Source organism: Erythrolamprus reginae, chromosome Z (assembly GCF_031021105.1).
Source record: "Erythrolamprus reginae isolate rEryReg1 chromosome Z, rEryReg1.hap1, whole genome shotgun sequence".
NCBI lineage: Eukaryota > Metazoa > Chordata > Lepidosauria > Squamata > Dipsadidae > Erythrolamprus > Erythrolamprus reginae.
The window spans coordinates 100,570,664-100,587,947 of NC_091963.1; the positions used below are offsets into that span (position 1 = coordinate 100,570,664).

Genomic DNA, 17,284 nt, shown 5'->3' on the forward strand with positions numbered 1-17,284 from the left:
GTTTGGTGTTGACATATGATGTCATCGGGTGGGAAAAACCGTGGTATAGACATTTCGTGAAGTTCGAACCCATGAAAATTGAGGGAACACTGTATACCAATACAATACACCCCTAATCATAAGGTTCAACACTACGACCTTCTACCTAACATGGGACATATGTAGGAACTGCTGGAATAATGAAAATGAGAACTGTTTATATGAAAATAGAAAAGTTTTATTGAAGAGGGAAACTGCACCAAAATAAATCAATTGATGAAACGTATGATTATGGATTTTCAGGAGAAGAAGGTTCTGTAAACTAATATAACTGATCAATTTATTTATACAATGTGGTGGTAAGGCATATGCAAAGAGTAACACAAAAATGTACAAGGAAAGGACTCCTCTTTGCATATTTTGTGAATGCTTTAATTCTTATAAGCTCTACTTTTCTCTCCATATGTCTTTCCTTTCCCCCCTTAGTTGTACAGTGTTCCCTTGATTTTTGCGGAGGATGCGTTCCGAGACCGCCCATGAAAGTCAAATTTCCGCAAAGTAGAGATGCGGAAGTACATACACTATTTTTGGCTATGAACAGTATCCCAAGCGTTCCCTTAACACTTTAAACCCCTAAATTACAATTTCCCATTCCCTTAGCAACCATTTAGATTATTACTCACCATGTTTATTTATTAAAGTTTATTATAAAAAATGTTTTTAAAGGCAGACGAAAGTTTGTCAATTACATATGATGGGAAAAAAGGTGGTATAGGGGGGGAAAAACCGCGAAGTATTTTTTAATTAATATTTTTGAAAAACCAAGGTACAGTATAGACGTTTCGCGAAGTTCGAACCCGTGAAAATCGAGGGAACACTGTACTGTTTAGGTTTGGGTTTAGGTTTAGGTTTATTGGATTTATATGCCGCCCCTCTCCGCAAACTCGGGGCGGCTCACAACAATAATAAAAAAACAGTACAGTACATAATACCAAATCCAATGCCCACCCATCTAGTTGCAATTTAAATTAATAATCTCATAAAAACAGTATATATAAAAAACAGGCACACAGTCAATCAATCAACAAAACAACATGGGCAAGGGGGAGGTGTTTTAGTTCCCCCATGCCTGACGGCAAAGGTGGGTCTTAAGGAGTTTACGAAAGGCAGGGAGGGTGGGGGCAATCCTAATCTCAGGGGGGAGCTGGTTCCAGAGGGTCGGGCCCCCCACAGAGAAGGCTCTTCCCCTGGGTCCCGCCAGACGACATTGTTATCACTTTATATTGTTTCATCTCCTTTTGCTCTTTCCTTTTTCTTTATATCCTTTACTAGTATGAACATCCCTTCCCTTCCATCCTGTTTTTCTCCTTTTTAAGCTGATTCTCTGTTTTGGGGAGGGGGGGAGTGTATGCTCATATAGTGTGGCTATGTGTGAGAATGTATTGATAAAACAGGATAATTGATGAGGATCAATCAATATTACAAACAGTATACCTTAGTTTACAAGCAATTGATTTTAATCAGTAATTTTTAATTCAATTATTTTTATATAATTTAGCTACAAATACATGGACCTCTTCCCCCCCAATGACGATGACCGACCGGAGAGATAGAAGGAGAACCACCAATGGTACCTCCCACTCCCAAACCCTCCAACTGTCGCAGAAGGATGCCATGGCCAATGGTTTTGAAGGCTGCTGAGAGGTCAAGAAGCATCAAAATAGAGGAATAACCCCTATCCCAGGACCATCAGAGATTATCCATCAGCGTGATCAAAGCAGTTTCTGTGCTGTAACTGGGCCTGAAACCAAACTGAAAAGAGTCTACATAATCGGTTTCATCCAAGGACTGCAGGAGCTGGAGTGCCACCACCTTCCCAACAACCTTACCCACAAAGGGCAAGTTGGAGATTGGCTTAAAGTTCTTCAATTTGTCTGGATCCAGGGACGGTTTCTTGGGGAGGGGTCTCACAACCCCTTCTTTCAGCAGTTGTAGAAAGGACCCCTCACTCAAGGAAGTGTTAATCAATGCCTGGATCCAGCCGTACTATGTTGTCATACACGGAAATTTAACTACTGCTAAATGTTACTTTTTTAAAATTCTCCCTCACTAACACACACATAAAATATGTTTATCACTCAAGTACCTTGATTAGTGCCAGTACTATTAATGTAGAACAGTGTTTTCCAACCTTGGCAACTTGAAAATATTTGGACTTCAACTCCCAGAATTCCCCAGCCAGCAAATGCTGGCTGGGGAATTCTGGGAGTTGAAGTCCAGATATCTTCAAGTTGCCAAGGTTGGGAAACACTGATGTAGAGTGTTAATATACTTCCCCGTTTTTCAGAAGTCCGGTTTCCTTCTATTTTGTAACTCACCTGTTCACTGGTATATCATTATGTTCTAATTCCTTATTTGTGTGTGCGTGTGAGAGAGAGAAGGTGAAGGAGAGGGGGAGAGAGAATGTAAAAAATGCACAATGCAGGGCAGAGCACAATTGCCTTTGGCTCTTGTTTCTTTACACTGTCTCTAGGCTCTAACCATTTCATCAAGTTCTTGAACTGTTTCCATCTCTCTTTTTTTAAAATTCCTCCTCCTCATTTTCTTTTTATGTTCCATATTTTATTCTATAAACCAAAGGGGAGAAATTGTCTAGGTTTCCCCCCCCCAATAAGCTGTTAACTATCTTGGGAGTATTTTCAGCTGAAGATTAGTGCAAAAATGTTATTCTTGAAATATCTCATTTTGCCAGAGAGTTGAAACAGAATCATTTTTGCTCAGGTCTTGGGAGGTATATGAACGGAATCTATCTTTATAAAGTTTCTGCCCCCTTGAAAAAATTCTTGACAAACTACATGAGTCTGATTGGCATGATCTCAGGATGCTGCAGGATGGCATATATAGGAACTGTATGTAGCTGCTGAGTGCATTTGCCTGTCCTATATATATATATACACATATATCTCATATATCTTCTCTACTCTGGAATCAACTCCCTCCAGAGATTCGAATAGCCCCCACCCTCCTCGCCTTCCGTAAAATGCTGAAGACCCACTTTTGTCGCCAGGCATGGGGATAATTACTATCTCCCCCCCTTTTTTATTATGTTTATGGCCTTACTGTATGATAGATTAGGTAGAATGTGTATGACTGCATAGTTAGGGGTTTTATTATGTTACTAATGCCTTCTTAATGGATTTAAATTTTTTTATTATTATTATTACATTTGTAATGTATTGTATTACTGTTATGCTGTGAGCCGCCCCGAGTCTTCGGAGAGGGGTGACATACAAATCCAATAAACTATAAACTATATCACTACTGTATAAGCTTCATTGTATATTATTGTATATTGGACAAAATAAATAAACTAACTAACAAACAAACAAACAAACAAGCATGCATGCATGCATACATACATACATATTTATTTATTTTGTCCAATACACAATAATATACAATGAAGCTTATAGAGCAGTGTTTTTCAACCAGTGTGCCGTGGCACACTAGTGTGCCGCGAGACATGGTCAGGTGTGCCGCGAAGCTCAGCAAGAGAGAGAAAGAGAGAGAAAAAGAAAGCAAGAGAGAGAGAAAGAGAGAGAGAGAGAGAGAGAAAGCAAGAGAGAAAGAGAAAGAGAGGCAGGGAAGGAGGGAGAGATAGAAAGAGAGCAAAAAAGAGAGGAAGGAAGGAAGGAAGAGGGATGGACAGAGAGGGGAAGGAAGGAAGAGAAAGAAAGAGGGAGAGAAATAGAGTGAAAGGGAGGAAGAGAGAGATATAATTTTTTCGTCCAAACTTTTTTTAGCCCCCCCACTTCCCCCCCCCCCCCGCTCAATGTGTCCCATAATTTTGTATATGTAAAAAATGTGCCGCAGCTCAAAAAAGGTTGAAAATCACTGTTATAGAGATATAGTAGAGAAGATATAGGAGATATAGGAGAGACTATAGGACAGGGGACGGAAGGCACTCTAGTGCCCTTATGTACACCCCTTACTGACCTCTTAGGAATCTGGGGTCTTTGTTAAAAAATGCTGAATTTATATAGCCTTTGTTAAAGAATGCTGAAGAACTTATTTAGATTGGCTTAACCATTATTTGTGTGTGTGTTGGAATTTCCCTTACCTTTCCTTAGAGATCAATGTTGTTACTTGTTTTGTAGATGCATGTGTTTGAAACACAATAAAGCTTTTTTTTAAGATCTCATTTCTGCACTTGAGTCAATGAAAATGTCAACATCATTTTAAGAAAAGGGGTTAGACTTCCTCCATTCATTTTCATTTTAACAAGAGATAAAAGAGATTTGTTTCAAATTTTGAGGCAATAATGAGAAATACAATACTAGATAGGAGAACGGAATCGTAGCTCAAAATTTAACATTCAATATTGATCATCACAAGCCAGGAAAACTGTCCAAAAATAAACTTCAAGTCTATCTGAAATGCATTTCATAAAGAAAGAACTTCACATTTACAATTCCATTGCAAACAATAGCGACATTAGCTTCCAGACAACTCCTACAGTAGCCTACAAGGTAATTTAATAACCATGCACAACAGTGAATAATCTTTTAAATGTTTTAAAATAATACAGATTCATACAGGCAATCCTACATTTTCAACCAATCACTTAGGGAGCTTATAATGGACCTTGAAAATGAGATTACTGACATCTGTCTACCCAAGCTGGAAAAGGTTTTTCAGTAAAAACAATGCCACCCACTTAACAACCACAGCACGAAGATCATAAAATGAGGTTTCGTTATCTAGTGATCTGCTTTATGACCAACATGAGTTATGATGGAAAGTGTGGGCTCAATTACTATTGTAAGTTAAGGACTATTTGAGATCCTTAGATAAATATTTCCATGCTTACTACATAAAACTAAAGGTAGAACCTTTGTCAAAACTTAATCTGTACTTCTGGCTCAAAAACAGGAACCGTGTGAGAGGCTTTGGTGACCTAGTGGACGATCACTTAAACATGAGTCAGCAGTGTGTAGCAGTAGCCAAAAAAGCTAATACATAGAAACATAGAAGATTGACAGCAGATAAAGACTTCATGGTCCATCTAGTCTGCCCTTATACTATTTCTTGTATTTTATCTTAGAAAGGATATATGTTTATCCCAGGCATGTTTAAATTCAGTTATTGTGGATTTACCAATCATGTCTGATGGAAGTTTAAAATAAACTTCGGTAAAATAATATTTTTTCATATTGCTTCTAATCTTTCCCCCAACTAACCTCAAATTGTGCCCCCTTGTTCTTGTGTTTCCTATTAAATACAATACAATATAATCCTAAACAAAGGCAGAATAGAATCAAAATTACATGCGGCAGCATACAAATCTAATAAATAAATAAATAAATAAATAAAATAAAATAAATTTCTCTTTCCCTCCCCCCCTCTCTGTTTCTCTCTCTCTCTCTCTCTTCCTCCTGTGTTGAAGGCGGGACATCCCAACACAGGCAGCTCTACCGGAAAAGGACCTGCTTTTTTTTGCTGAGATGACACAAGATCATATTGTGGCTCTGCGTCATGATGGGCTTCGGGAGGATGACGGGACACCGTCTCCCTCATTGTGAATCGCACAAGTGAAAAAAAGTTCACCCAGTCAATTCCAACTTTGCAAGAGCTTTTTCTTTTGCGAGAAGTTGGAATTGATTGAGTGACATGCGATGGAGAAATGCGATTGGAGCTGGGCTGGGGTGACTATGAACATGCCCACAGAGAGAGCACTGTGGGCCACGTTTGACATGTTTCAGCTTCGCCATCATGGCTATAGGGTCTCCTGTTTGAACAGGGGATTAGTTTAGAAGATCTTCAAGGCCCCTTTCAGCTCTATTCTTATTAAACTGTATGCAGACATATTTATTTATTTATTGATTGATTGATTGATTGATTGGATTTGTATGCCGTCCCTCTCCGCAGACTCAGGGCGGCTAACAACAGGAATAAAACAGCATATAATAATAATCCAATACTAAAAGAGTTAAAAACCCTTATTGTAAAACCAAACATACATACAGACATACCGTGCATAAAATTGTAAAGGCCTAGGGGGAAAGAGGGTCTCAATTCCCCCATGCCTGGCAGCAGAGGTGGGTTTTAAGAAGCTTACGAAAGGCAAGGAGGGTGGGGGCAATTCTAATCTCTGGGGGAAGTTGGTTCCAGAGGGCCGGGGCCGCCACAGAGAAGGCTCTTCCCCTGGGTCCAGCCAAGCGACATTATTTAGTCGACGGGACCCGGAGAAGACCCACTCTGTGGGACCTAACTGGTCGCTAGGATTCGTGCAGCAGAAGGCGGTCTCTAAGATAATCTGGCCCGGTGCCATGAAGGGCTTTATAGATCATAACCAACACTTGTTTGTTTGTTTGATTTTTTTTTTTATGCTGCCCTTCTCCTTAGACTTAGAGCGGCTTACAACATGTTAGCACTTGTTAAAAGAGTCAGCATATTGCTTCCTCAATCCGGGTCCTCATATACTCTCAGATCACGTCAAACCTTGTTCACACTTGCTTGAATTAATTGGCAAACAATATTTTACACTATCAAAGAAAACTTGGTTTTTCACGCATCCAATCTGAAGTGAATCAGATAATTTTCACCCAGGGACTTAGCTTTCTAATATCGTTTTCAATAAAACATCTCAGAGGCTGTGGTCAAAATTGCAACAAAAAAATCTTCTATTTTATGGCTATTAAGAGGCTAAAAAATAAGTGCCCTTCAAAAGGTTGCCCCCTGAGGGACGAATTAAAACAAGATGTTATAATTAAGGGATTGATGAAATTGTTAACATTATCTTGTCACAAACAATGAATCATGATCATGGAAAATCTAATTTTTCCTCCTTTTTTTTAGTAAGCATTAAAATTCAAATATTTACCCTGTGGACTGGCATACTATACTTCATACTTCTGATATTTATGCTTTCTTTTAGTAATAGTTTAGCAGTAGAAGACTTTTTGTCCAGATGCAATTGGCATAATCTGAGGGGGATCTGAGGTGTTTTTACTCTCACAAAAACGATTACCAATATTATTTATTGTTTACATATAAAAGAAACCTGAGGTCCTCAAAGTTGCTTAATGATTGGAGTAGGTTATATAAGCTTGGTAAAACAATGAAATGAAAAGTGAAATAACTTGAATTAGAGTGAAATAAATTAGACTAATTTCAAGTTCTTTAATTCTGAGTTTAAAAACTATTTGCTAAATGGAAACTGACTTCTGAGGCTTAACATTAAGGATTAGTTAGCCTTAATGTTCTTTTCTCTATGGTTTGAAGCATATGTTAGGAATTTTCTGTAAATCAATGTATTATGTTGATGGAAAAACAGTATTGTTCTTACCAACTGACTGAAATCTGATCTCAAAAGGTAGTGGATGAAAAACTCTTGATAGGGTCATTAAGCTGAAAGCCCGGCTCCAATTAAGGTGCTGGTCTGTAACTAAATATGAAATAGCTGTCTTCTATCATAGAGGCTTTTGTTTGTTCGCCATTAACAATTGTTAATATATACCATTTTAAGAACCTACTAGGAACCAAAATATTAAATCATAACAAGTTGGGCCAGCTTTTGTTTGCCTTTCTCCTCTCATCTATTCATTCCCATCCACCCCCTCATCACCTACCACTTAGCCCAGAAACATTGCTATGGCAACCACAGCTGCTGGGGATTTGATTGACAAGTCTCCTAAGAGGAGCGTCTGGGGAAACTAGAATGCCTCTAGGTGAGGGGGCGGGGCAGAGCAGCGCTACTCACAAGGCTGGGAAGGATGGCAGACACATTTACATTTGGGAAATGATATTATTCTATGTGGATCAGGAAACTTAAGATGACATGTTTTTCTCCACGAAGGCACTTTGAGGGAATCAAACACATGCTTCCAAGCAGAGAAAGTGGTTTGGGGAACTGAACAAAAGGGTTTCTGAGAAGTTAAGCTGACAACTTTCTAAATTATCTCAGTCTGCATTACCAAAATTGTGAGCCATGCATTAAATACTGAGTCCTATTTGTTCTAACATAAATGGATGCCTATAATGAAAGAATATTTCCAAAATCAAGTTGGTTTTATTTTTATAGCTGTTATACTTAACTGCCTTATATAAATTGGGCTAAGTATGTAACTGATAAAATATGAAGCAGTTGGAAAAATACGACATGAGGTGTGCTTTCTTATTCCCCTCCCTATAATTATTTAATAAATTATTACTAAAAGAATTGCAAACAGCCCATGTGCTTTCAAATCTCAGAGGGTGATGGAGCCATTATGCTTCTTATTTATTTATTTATTTATTCAATTTTCATGCAGCCCTTCTCCTTAGACTCAGGGCGGCTTACAACATGTTAGCAATAGCACTTTTTAACAGAGCCAGCATATTGCCCCCACAATCCGGGTCCTCATTTTACCCACCTGGGAAGGATGGAAGGCTGAGTCAACCTTGAGCCGGTGATGAGATTTGAACCGCTGACCTACAGATCTACAGTCAGCTTCAGTGGCCTGCAGTACAGCACTCTATCTGCTGTGCTACCCCGGCTCTCTACTTAAATTGCTGTATCTGCCATGGAAAACTATGGAATGGGACAACTGACCACAGCCCAACTTGCCATGGCAAGCTCACTACAACCAATTTGCCACAGCCAATTTACCTGTAGGAGATGACTAGGCAAAGCCTGAGGATGAGTTCAAACCCATCATTGACATTGAGTCCCTTCACACTGAGTCCAGTCCACTCTGAATTCCTTTCACTCTTTTTTTGTATATACTGTATATATATATGGGTATGGCTAGCTGATGAAGCCAAAATAAGGCCGAAATAGATCTATCCTAGTCTCCCTTAATTTTCAAATTCAGCAAAAAAAAAAACCATGTGACATATATATACATTATTTTTAAATATGCATCAACATAAATACATGAACAATGTGGCATCTGGATATCATTCATTTTGATACAAATAACAATAATAATGTTAATAATATTTGTCAAACTCATCAAATTTTTGTAATCTTAGTGTTAATACAGTTATATTAATACAGTATATAATCCTTCATTATTTAGTTGTTCAGTATTTCCATGTGCCATTCCAATGCCAATCACAATATTATTTAAGCATACTTGTAATATCTTTCAACCTCTAATCTTTCCATCTGGTTATTGCTTTTATTCTATGATATTAAAATGCGTATACTGTACTAATATTCTCCCTGATTTTCATTTCTACCTCTATTCCAGCTTTTAGTCAGGCCACCGTTACTAGTCTTAGTGTTGATACCCCTTTGTATTCACATATAATCCTTCATAATTTAATTGTTCAAAGTTTCAATGTGCCATTCTAATGCCAATCACCTTATTATTTAAAAATACATAATAATATCATCTTTCAGCTTCTTATCTTTCTGTCTGGCTATTGTTTCTATTCTATTCTATTCTATTATATAAAAGTGTGTATTCTTATTTCAACCTCTATTCTAGCTTTTAGTCAGAGCTCCATTATATTAAAAGGCAATTCCTTTCTATCCATCATCTCTTGTCCATTTTAATACTCAAATTCTTATTCATTTTTTGGCTTGCCTCCCACACTCTTCTCTTGGATCTTTGTCTCTATCTCTATCTACATCTTTACTCTTCAGTCTGAATATTTCTTCCATCTCTATCATCTTCTTGCCTTTCGTAAACTCCTTAAAACCCACCTCTGCCGTCAGGCATGGGGGAATTGAAACATCTCCCCCTTGCCCATGTAGTTTTGGTGTATGATTGATTGTGTGCTTGTTTTTTATATACTGGGGTTTCTTTCTTTTTGGACTTTTTAACCTAAAACTGTAATTTAGATTGCTAAATATTAGATTTGTTACTATGTACTGTTTTTACTATTGTTGTGAGCCGCCCCGAGTCTGTGGAGAGGGGCAGCATATAAATCCAATAACTCTAATCTAATCTAATCTTATGCTGCTAGGCCTCCAAAGTATCTGCACAAGTTCCCATCTCCCTTTCAAAAGTATCTTCCTGCTTATCCAATTCCATTTTTAAACATCTTAATATACTTTTTCCTTGATTTCTTTCATCAGTCGTTATTATATTTATTGTCTTCTTTTTGTCCTCTTGCTTTATGTACTGATTTGTCTGTTCTATCTTTTCCTCCATACTTGCTGTTGTTTCTTCCTTTTAATGGACATTTTCATCTTTATTCACTGTCCTTTGTAGAATATTTTCTATTTTCCCATGTATGCCATTCTTTATCTCCCTGTGTTTTCTTGTCACAATGTCATTAAATCAATGCTTTTTTTAAAAAAAAACATTCCACTCATTTTCCCTTGGTGGAACATTTTGTCTTATTTTAGTAAATCCTGCCCTTACTCAAGAGTCCAAAAACCATACATTCAGGCCTTATGCTGTTCCTCAGAGAGTACAACAATCATAGTTCTTTTTATTTTAGGATTATTCAATCAGTTCCATTTAGGTAGTCCAAGAAGTTTTCTAAATAACTTCTTACATCGATTCTATAGGTTTAGTCATATATCTTAACATTTGCTTTGCTTAGGTATCTTCCTTGTTCACACAGTTGAACCTCGAGTAGTCATAAAGTAGATAAATATAGAACAGCAGGTATCACCACAGTCCTCCAGATAAATGTTTTGATTTCTCTTACCAGAAATTTTCCCAGACTTGTATGAGTATGGTATATTTTTCATTCCTCAGAAGGTGGTGCTCCCAACTTAAGTTGGGAGATATTTAACCCAATTTTAATTTGATTTATGGAAGCAAAGTCAGTTATTTAAGTAGATCATTCCAGAATTTTAGATGCCTTTCCAAATAGCACCTACCTAGTTTAAAAATCTGTTTTTTTATGTTTTAAAAGGTTTTTTTTCCTTTTCTCTCCTTTGTTCCTTTCTTTCAGGTCTGGGCTTTTTCTCTTAGTAGCTGTTTATCACTTTAACAGATAGTTCTAAGAGTCTTGTTTCCTGGATGGTTTTTTTTTTTCATTTTAGGGTTAGATTCTAGGTAAAAAAGGAATCATCTCACCCAGTTCCAATCATTGTTCATCTACACCACTCCTGCCGCCCTGCTGCGACGCTCCCCAGCCCACTTCCATCTGCCTGTTGCACTGCCGCCCCCCACCCCCAGACACCGGCACAAGCGATGGGAACTGCCGGCTCCCATCGGCCCGCCACGTTGCCAGCTGCCGCTACGCTACACCCCACCCCCTGACACCAGCACGAGCGATGGGAGCTGCTGGCTCCCATCAGCCCGCCGCATTGCCAGCCGCTGCCACACCACCCCCAGATGCTGGCGCGAGCAATGGGAGCTGCCGGCTCCCATCCACCCATTGTGTTGCCAGCCACCGCCACGCTGCCCCGTCGCATGAGTGGCTTGCCCGCTCCACCGCACCACAGCTCTTACCTTCGATCTCCTGGTTGATGGGCCATGGCGCGGGGAGCAGGCAGGGCGGCCTCGAGCTCTGTGCTCTCCCACGTGCACCGAGAAATACCTGCGGGAGAGCAGACAACAGCCCACCTGGCTGGAGCTCAGGCAGGCAGCTGTTGCTTGCTGACCCCAGCTACTGCTCTACACGCCACAGCGAGATTTGGCTGCTGTACATGTGCAGCAGCCGAAATCTCGCATTGACGTTCTTGCGGCAGCAAGGTTTGAGTAAAAATTGCAGTTTCTTTGCTTCTACACATGCGCAGAAGCAAAAAATGGGTAATTTTTACCGGAATCGTGCCAGCTGCGCATGCACACCCAGCGGCAATGGAGCAGGCCTACGTGCTCCATTGCTGCTACCGGGACTGCATTCTGGGCGTTTCGGCTAGTAGCCTATCACTGCCTGTATTCTACAATAGATTTCTACTTCGTTCAAATATGTCTTATTCATTTTCTCATATAACCATCAGCTTACTACATAGATTATGAACATAGAAATCAATCAATGTTTAAATAATTAATGTTAAACAGACAACAGAGAATACTAAAATTGTTTACTTCTGCATAGCAAATTTGATTGTTATATTTAAACTTATCTGCTTTGAATGACTAGTTTCCTTAAAAAGAAATTGGGTTTTGATAGCAGTGAAAACATTTTTTTCACTGCACAAATAATGTTGGGCAATAAAATCTCTGCAAGCAAATAATCAAGCTCAAAGAGCACTGAGGATTCCACAAAATATTTTTTAACAAACACTGTTAGCTCTTTGCCAATAATAAACAATTGCTAAAACTACTGTCAGGGGATTCACAGCAGCAGCAGCTGATGCAGAACTGTGTGACTGGCAAGAAAAAATACCCAAGAGCTGTAGGAACATTAGGGAGTTTTTAGCATGGAAAAAAAAAGACCAAATAAAAGAGAACATGCCACAGAAATAAGCTATTACACATTTTTATGAAGCAAAGGGATGAAATTGTTTTTCTTTCTCTTTTCAATAATGTTTGAATCGAGATCATCCAAAGATCCTAAATGAACAGAGACTTTTTATGCAAAATACGCTTAACTATATAATTGTCTTCACCAAGATGTATCAATTACTATCACCTGAATGGCTTTAAATATCAATGACATCAACTAATAGATGAGGAGACAATAATAGATATCATTTAAGTGGTAGCCCCTCTTGTGAGCAAAGTATTGTTTTTCTGGGATTATTTCTTGGGAAATGTGAGAAGGAAAGTGCTATTATTCAGTTTGTAAGATTCCTACAGACATTTGTATGGCCAACATGTGAACAGACTTTCAAACCCAGTTGCGTTTTCCATCTACTTTAACCACGTAGAGTTAAAGCCACATTGGAAATATGCTAGTTCAGAACGGGAAAAGAACAACAACGTTCTGTAAGAAGGCAATGCAAACCAATCCCTTATCACTGCCAAGAAACTATATGCATGTGTACATGTAAGTAGGGGTGGGCAGCAGGCAGGACGGGATAGAACACAGTTCCACCAGTGGAAATTTATTTATTTATTGGATTTGTATGCTGCCCCTCTCCGAGGACTCGGGGCGGCTCACGACATAAACAAAGCTGTGTGCCCAGCTGCAGCTGACCATCCCACCCTCCCATCCTCCTCCTTCTCCTTGGAAAGCAGCAGGGAGACCAGCACCGGCTGGAGTTGCAGGGGGCCCATTTCCTCTCCCATCTTTTCTCAACAGCTGATTGGCGCCCATTCGCTTAGCTACCCAGCCTGAGGCAGGGGGTGACCCAGGAAGGAGAGCGTGGGAAATGCAAAGTAAATTGTCCCCCCAGAGAGCGACAATGGTGAGTCTGTAAGTCGAGGACTTAACAGTTCACTTGAACGATGATGATCGTTCAAGCCACTCCCACCTGGTCACATAGCCAGCACGCCCCTCCTACGCAGTCATGTGACCACCAAGACACACCCACAAAATAAGCCACACCCACAGTGTGGCAGTAAAAAATTTGGCTGCCCATTACTGCATGTAAGTCACATAATTAAACTTATTTTACAAGTTACGTTTTTCCATTCTGTGAATCTATGTCTATCAGATGTAGTTTATTTTATAAGAAATTTCAATATTGCTTCTCACCTTTTGTAGAAAGAGAACTACCCATTCAAGCATTTTGGCATGCATTTCTTCCAACGTGAAGAGCGTTCGTGGTGTGCGAATAAAAATCTTTGTCTTTCCATAGGCCACATCGTCTTGAAACCCACAGTGCTCAATCAATTTCTTCACAGCCTCCTTGTCTGATGGAAGTTTGTGATTTGGCCAAGTAAATTCAGGAATTATTTTGTACCTTTATTGATACAAGTATGTAAAAAAAAATATTGTTTGCCAGTCCACAACAACCTATATTATATTGCTAAAGTAGATTTCCCATAGAAAGAAAATAAATATACAATCATTATATAGAATTATGAATTCTTAAACATGTATTACAAAATGCTAATTTTCAGTAACTGTGAAGTATCATTAACCCTTGGTTTATTATTCAGTAATTTACTGCACAAGCAAGAATTGCCTAAGTCACAGAATAAATAATATGTAAACTAAATTGTTGGGTTTACATATAAGCCCATCTGCAGGTAAGACAAATCTTATTTTTTGGTGTATTTTGGCAATTAAAATTCTCAGCTTATTTGCAAATACATATAGTAACTTTTAGAAGACTGTATACCTAAAAAAGCTATAACTAATTAATAATATTAAACTAAGATTCAAGTGGATTTGGCTGAATTATATAATCATGTTTACAGATAATAATTTTAGTATGTTCTAGCTTTTGCCAAATAGTTCTAAGCAAGTGTGAGAGGTCTTGCTTTAGTTGATAAAGAGAATTGAGCCTTGAGCAAGAAAAAGGGTTTATAAAAACTGTTCCATTTGGATTTAACGTGTAATGTATTTTAATAAAAAGTTTGTGTAAAATTCTTTAGATATCCCATGAAACTTCTGCTCTTCCATAAAACACACACACATTTATATAGAATATTTAAAAGTAGTATGCAATGGGTTTTTCCTTAGCTGGTCTCACTAACCTTGATAATTTCTTAACTTACTTTAAGACATAACTGTGATTTGTGTAGGAATGCTAATGTAATATCAAAACACAAACATATTTTTATTGCTAAATATAAGAAATCTGCAATGTTTTCATCATTACCTGTGAAGAAATTTTTCATATGTTTGGCGATAGGCATATCCTGCCCGCCGTACTCTGACATTTTCAAGAAGCCCAAGATATTCAACTTGATGCCTGCATCGTTCTTCATCAAACAGTTGTGGTGACTTCTTTTCATTGGGCTTAATGCAGCGGACATAGTATGGTTCCTAAAAGAAAACAAGTGTTTCAATTAAGAGATAAAATAAAAGAGGAAGGAGAAAGTGACAATGTACAAGTTAACAACCCTATTCTTTAACCATTGTTAAAGAAGGAGGACCCCTAAACTTTTTCTCCTATAAAATTCCATTACAAGGGACATTGGTCTTACCTCACACTCCTCCTCTCATAGGTGGAGCTAACATCCAGGATGGGATAGTACCAACCATTCAGCCAATTAGGACAGAATCTATGAAATAGTAGATCTCTGAACTCTGCCTCCATTTCCCCCTTTGGCAAAAACCAACGAACAGACTCGGCATGTGTTCTCCCCAATTTCACTCATAAAACAAAATATCACAATTTGACGTCCTGGAATGCAGACCAGACTGACTTTGGGTGGGAATGGATGTTAGCTCCTCTATATGAGAAGAGGCATACCAGGTAAGACCAACGCCACTTCTTCATAATAGGTGGAACTAACATCCAAGGATGGACATACCAAAGATGTCTGTCCATTGAGAGGATTAAGCCTGGTTGCTGCTCACAATCTGCGAATGCGCCCGTTGAAGAACTTGGTGACCAAAAGCACCCTCCACCAATGTAATGACAGATAAAAAGCATTGGGGAAACCCAGGTGGCCACCCTGCAGACCTCCTTAATGGACACTTGCGTGGACCACGCTGCCATCTTTGCCGCACTGTGTATTGCGTGTGCTGTCACCCGTCCTGGCCTTGGTAAAGACTGGAGATCATAAGTTCTTCTTATGGTGCTATGCAACCATCTTCCAAAGGTGGAACCATCTCCCTTCTGGCCTAAGGAATTGGGTTGGAAGGAGACAAAAAGAGCCGCTGTCCTGTGCAGCATAGATGTGCGCTTAATGTATATCTTGAGGGCCCACTGAACATCAAGGATGTCTGCCACTGTTTCTCTAAGGCGTGGGGGGGGGGGGGGGGGGGTTGGGACAGAAATTTGGGAGGACAAGCTCCTGAGCCCTGTAAAACAAGGAATTTATCTTGAGCACAAAGGTAAGATCTAGGCCAGTGATCATTTTGTTCTTTTTTAATATCAAATTCTCCTATATGTTTTTAATACCTATTCCGTAGCTGAAAATATGGCCAACAGTCGATGGCTATTCCTTCCTCCTCTAATTCTTGTTTGGTTTTTAAATTTCCATGTTTATCCAATAATTCTTCTGTAACAGTCACACTTTCAAACATATGCAGTAACAGGAGTATTATTATACACCTCTTATTGCATGTGTTTGAAAGTGTGAATGTTTAATGTTCTTCTTTTTCCATAAATGGGTATGTCAGCCTTTCTGTATGTTGTGACCCTCTAATGTTAGTATTCTTTCGTTATTTAAAACAATCCATTCTTTTATCCACAATAGGATTGCTGACTGATAATATATCTCCAAATCTGGGAGTCCAAAGCTGCCTGTGTGTCAACTGTCTTGTAATGTCTTAAGTTTTATTCTTGGCTTTTTCCCAGCCCATATGAATTTAGATATTATTTTATTTAGTTCTCAAAAAAACCTTTTATCTAATTTTATTGGTGCTGTCTGGAATAGGCATGGCATGCTTTTTGTGGAATGGGGAAAGTAAGATACATGGTTACTTTCAAGGACATTACATAAGGAATGCACTATTGTTAGTAAGGGAAAAAACTAGAGAGCCACACTATTTGAGGATTCCAGTTTGGCTTTCAACAATTTATTTATTTATTAGATTTGTATGCTGCCCCTCTCCGCAAACTCGGGGCGGCTCACAACAGTGATAAAAACAGTATACAATGACAAATCTAATATTAAAAGTCTATAATAATAAATCTAACATTAAAAGTCTAAAAAGCCCATTGTTTAAAAATCATACATACAACATACCATACATAGGCAAGGGGAGATATCTCAGTTCCCCCGTGCCTGATGGCAGAGGTGGTTTTTAAGGCGTTTCGACAAAGCATTATTAACATGGGAAAAATTGTTAGATATAAAAAATATTCTGAATGCAAAGGGGGACCTCAAAACTAAACAACTGAGTATTTAAGTGATTGATATGGCATGGTATTCTCAAGTGCTCAAGAGATGAGTAAGATGTTAAATTATATGGTTTCTATAAAGAATTAAGAGAATTAGATAAGATATTAATAGAGACAAAAGAAAGATTGATAAAGAAACTGTACAACTACTTATTGGGCATTAAACTAGAAGATGAACAAGTGAAGGAGACAATGATAGCATGAGCAAAAAAATCTGGTTACACAATAGAATTAGACAGGAACTACAAATTAATAATGTCAACTACATATAAGGAAAGATGTTTTATAGATGGCACTTTGAGCCAGTGCAGTTGGCAAAAATGTTTAAAGATAAGAAAGCTAAATATCAGAAGTGCCACTGGATACCTGGGTCTTATTATCACAGGTGTAGATGCACATAGGTAGAAGGACATGTATAGAAGCAAAGAAATACTGGACAAAAATATATACATGGCTGGAAAAGATGAAAAAGCAGCCCATTGATTTAAAACCAGAAATATT

The 17,284-nt window shown here is 38.5% G+C and overlaps 1 protein-coding gene across 2 annotated transcripts in view; it reads right to left on the bottom strand.

Moving 5' to 3' along the window:
• The window catches only part of MYO1D (myosin ID), a 170,940-nt gene that overhangs the window by 91,607 nt on the left and 62,049 nt on the right, over positions 1 to 17,284 (bottom strand). For both annotated transcript variants that reach the window (XR_011556871.1, XM_070727987.1), the window contains exons 15-16: positions 14,588 to 14,754; positions 13,516 to 13,723 (exon numbers count right to left, since the gene is read on the bottom strand). Coding sequence is in view for 1 of the 2 variants with exons in the window: in XM_070727987.1 (XP_070584088.1) it covers positions 13,516 to 13,723; positions 14,588 to 14,754 (375 nt within the window). In the remaining variant the exon portion in view is untranslated. The remainder of the gene's footprint in view (positions 1 to 13,515; positions 13,724 to 14,587; positions 14,755 to 17,284) is intronic.